Genomic DNA, 3,301 nt, shown 5'->3' with positions numbered 1-3,301 from the left:
AAAGAACATCCCATTCTGCCCAGATCTGGATTTTTTTTCTCCATCTCGTCAGATAACTCTGATCTTGCAGAAGACAATCCTATGAGCACAGCTATTGCTACTAACCCCATATACCAGGCATACCTTGTGCATCTTTGCAGACCTCTGAGCTCAGTAGAGGAAGGTCTGGCTTAACAGCTCTCCTCAGGGATTAGTGGATGCTCAAAGTGACCAGCCTGAGGGCTCCAGTAAAAAGGAAAATGATCGAACTCACCCAGCCACCAACCAGCCTTTTTCTCTGGCCTTTGAGCAACTGCTCTGTCTGGACACCCAGTCCCTTTTATCTGGGGGAGCTTGACCAGCTTTTTGTTCTTCCTTTTGAGGGGGGCACTGCGGTTCCCTACCCAGGGCTCCCCGAGGCGGGACAGCCGCAGGGCGCGCTCCTCAGCACCGCAACACGCCGCCCCTCTGGGCCCGCAGAGGCTGTCGCTTTTGCGCTTTGGCTCCATCCTCAGATTTAGGGGAGAAGTTTGAACTCTGGACCTGCCAGGACATGGGAACCAGCCTCTGGCGGAGCAGGGCCCTTCCCTTCACTTTGCACACTCCAGGCTCCTCACCCTGGAGCGAAACCCAGTGAGAAAAGAGTCCAGGGGCTTTTCCGTGCCTTCTCTCAGGCCAGGTAGAACTGCTGGCTGGGTGCTGGGGAGGCATGCAGGATGCCCGGCTCCTTTGCCTCGGCTTCCCACAAGTTGTCATAACTGAAGTCGCTCTGGAAGCTCTGGAGCTCGGCATAGTCGTGGTAGGCTGCGGAGTCACGGTGCGGGCAACCAGCCTCTGGCAGGTCGTAGGTGCCGATGTTCCCGTCTGCAGAGAAACAGAGTGAAGCGCTCAGAGAGTTCACGAGCAACCCAGGGGCTGCCAGCAGAGAGGAGGCTTGAGGGTGAGCAAAACTGCAGCTAGATCTGGGCAAAAGCAGTGGGAGTGTGCCACAGGAAAAACCACGAGCCCCTACGTGTGACGGGAGCCCAGAGCCGGCGGGCAGTGAGTGGAAGCCAAGACAACTGCCTCCACCAGAGAGACGCAGGCAAGGGGCAGGGTGACAGAGTCGGTCCCACCGTGGGGAAGCAGCAGGAAGGAAGAACATCCCTGCTTTGAAAGGCATTTCTGGAGACAGGCACCAGTGAGGGGGGTGGGCTGCGGCATGCAAGCAGCCTCCCACGAGTCTCACCTGGTGGCTGCAATGAAGGGCCCAGATGTTCTCGCAGATAAGAGATCTGAAAAGGAGAAGACTCACTGATGAGGATGCAACACGGGAGTGGGAATCAGGTTCCCCCATCCCTGCTCCCCAAAACGCACCCTGTCACAGAGCAAAGGGCTCAGAGCCCTGCCGTGACCAACCACTCTTCCAGCTGGGAGGAAGGCAAGCTGGGATCCCTGCTCCCCTGCAGTCTGCACATTGTGGGGCCCTAGGACTGCGTTCACAAACTCACATCTTCAAGACAGGGAGCGTCAGCAGGAGGCCGCAGCTGGAGACGGCATGAGGAGCTGTAACTGGGAGCTGCAGGCCTCTCTCTGCAGTGACTGCTGGGCAGGGGCTGGCAGTTCCTCTTCTGCAGAGAGAGATGCTGGGGTACTGGGAGGACTGGGCATCTGTTCACCTGTGCTGAACCCATCTGTCCAGGACACTGCAGGAACTTAACCAAAACAAACTCTAGATTTGATACCTGCAGTGGGGAGGTGGGGAACACTGACTGCTCCCCCCCCAATAAGCCAGCCTGGCTATGAACAGACTTGGGCAAAACAAGGATTTCCACCTGCCTTGAAAATTCTACTACATTCCAACCCTGACGGCCTTAGATGGGAAAGGAAGAATGGCTGTGACCCACAGCGGTGGTGGAAGCTGGCCAGATGTGAAGGTAGTAGGATTAAACCTACCGGCAGCTCGGGGGACAAGGAAGGACAGAGAGCAGCCAGGAGGGACCCTCCGAGGGAAGGGAGGACCTGAGCAGTATGGGGAATGCCAGCCACCGACTCGGAAATAGTCTTTTCCCAACAGATGGGCAAAACCCGAAACGCAGCCTTTAACAGGCACTCAGTTACAACAGCTGGAGTTTTCTGGGGTGGATAAAGCGGTCGCTGTGTCTGACTCATCTCTAGTTTCTGCAGACTGGATCACATCTCAGTCTCTGCCTTTGTTTTGCGGTTTCTGTCTCTCCCTGGGATTGCCGTGACGCTTGCACGCAGTGATAAGACAGGGGAAACCTGTTCCCCTCTGACTCTGTCCTGGCTTGAAGAAACCAGGGAGCGATGCTGTGCCCTGCCCCACCCCGCAGTGCAAGCCTGGCCTTTCCACAGCCCACCCAGGCTGGGCAGAGTGATAAGACAGGGGAAACCTGTTCCCCTCTGACTCTGTCCTGGCTTGAAGAAACCAGGGAGCGATGCTGTGCCCTGCCCCACCCCGCAGTGCAAGCCTGGCCTTTCCACAGCCCACCCAGGCTGGGCAGACAGCAGGAAAAGAAGCGGCCCGAGGCACCATTTCTGGAGCCAAGAGCCTGCGTGCTGAGTCAGGGCAGCCAAGGCGCAGGGTACCTCTTCCAGGAAGCCGGAGCCTGCCAGGCTGCGAGCACTGGGGGAACTGGGCGTGTAGGGGTCGGCGTACAAGGGGGAGCGGGGCACGGCTGGCTTCTCCAGCGAGCTGGAAGCAGTCGAGGGCTGACTTCCCACCAGGGTCCATCTGGTCAGCTAAAAGGTAGAATTGAAACAGGAACGTGACACGCAGTTCATCCCCAGGAGGGATCGGAGTGGGGAATGTCCCTGCTATTAAAGTCCCAAACGCCACTTAGCCATGAGGGATGGCGGGGCTGGCTCCTGACTGTGCTAACAAGGGGACTTCCCCGGGCGCAAGGCAGACGCACACTCACTGAGAGGAGGGAAACAGCATCACACGCTGAACCACTGACGGACACGCGCTGGAAAGTCCTCAGAAGAGGCCGTGTCCTAAGAACACTCCTGCTTGCAGAGCACTGGTGCTCATCTTGCCTCAGGAATTAGTGCCCAGCATCTCAGATGGGCACCAAGAGACGCTGCTCCATGTTTAACCTCCCCTCCCACGGGCCATTTTCAACTGGAAATGGGTTTGATGGTTGCCCTAGAGCACCTGCCAGGACAGCGCAGGCAGCTCCGCGAGGACAGCGCGAACCGTGCCCCCGTTCCTCAGCTGCTCGACCCTTCCCGGGCGGGAGGGCAGCCCCAGCGCATCCCATCCCTCTTACACTGCTCAGGTCCAGGTGTGGCGGGGGGGGGGCGGGGGGGCGCTGGGGGG

General features: G+C 58.4%; 1 protein-coding gene across 1 annotated transcript in view; it reads right to left on the bottom strand.

The window, feature by feature from the left end:
- Positions 1-649: 649 nt before the first annotated feature.
- Positions 650-3,301, bottom strand: part of PLEKHN1 (pleckstrin homology domain containing, family N member 1) — a gene marked incomplete at its 5' end in the record, with an annotated part of 21,870 nt that continues 19,218 nt past the window's right edge. The window contains 3 exon segments of the mRNA XM_010145918.1: positions 650-843; positions 1,208-1,253; positions 2,569-2,721. Coding sequence (XP_010144220.1) covers positions 650-843; positions 1,208-1,253; positions 2,569-2,721 — 393 coding nt within the window.

The sequence above is a fragment of the Buceros rhinoceros genome, unplaced genomic scaffold (genome assembly GCF_000710305.1).
Source record: "Buceros rhinoceros silvestris isolate BGI_N320 unplaced genomic scaffold, ASM71030v1 scaffold28531, whole genome shotgun sequence".
Taxonomy (NCBI): Eukaryota; Metazoa; Chordata; class Aves; order Bucerotiformes; family Bucerotidae; genus Buceros; species Buceros rhinoceros.
The sequence above is the reverse complement of the archived record's forward strand: the minus strand, read 5'-3'. Positions and strand labels throughout refer to the sequence as shown.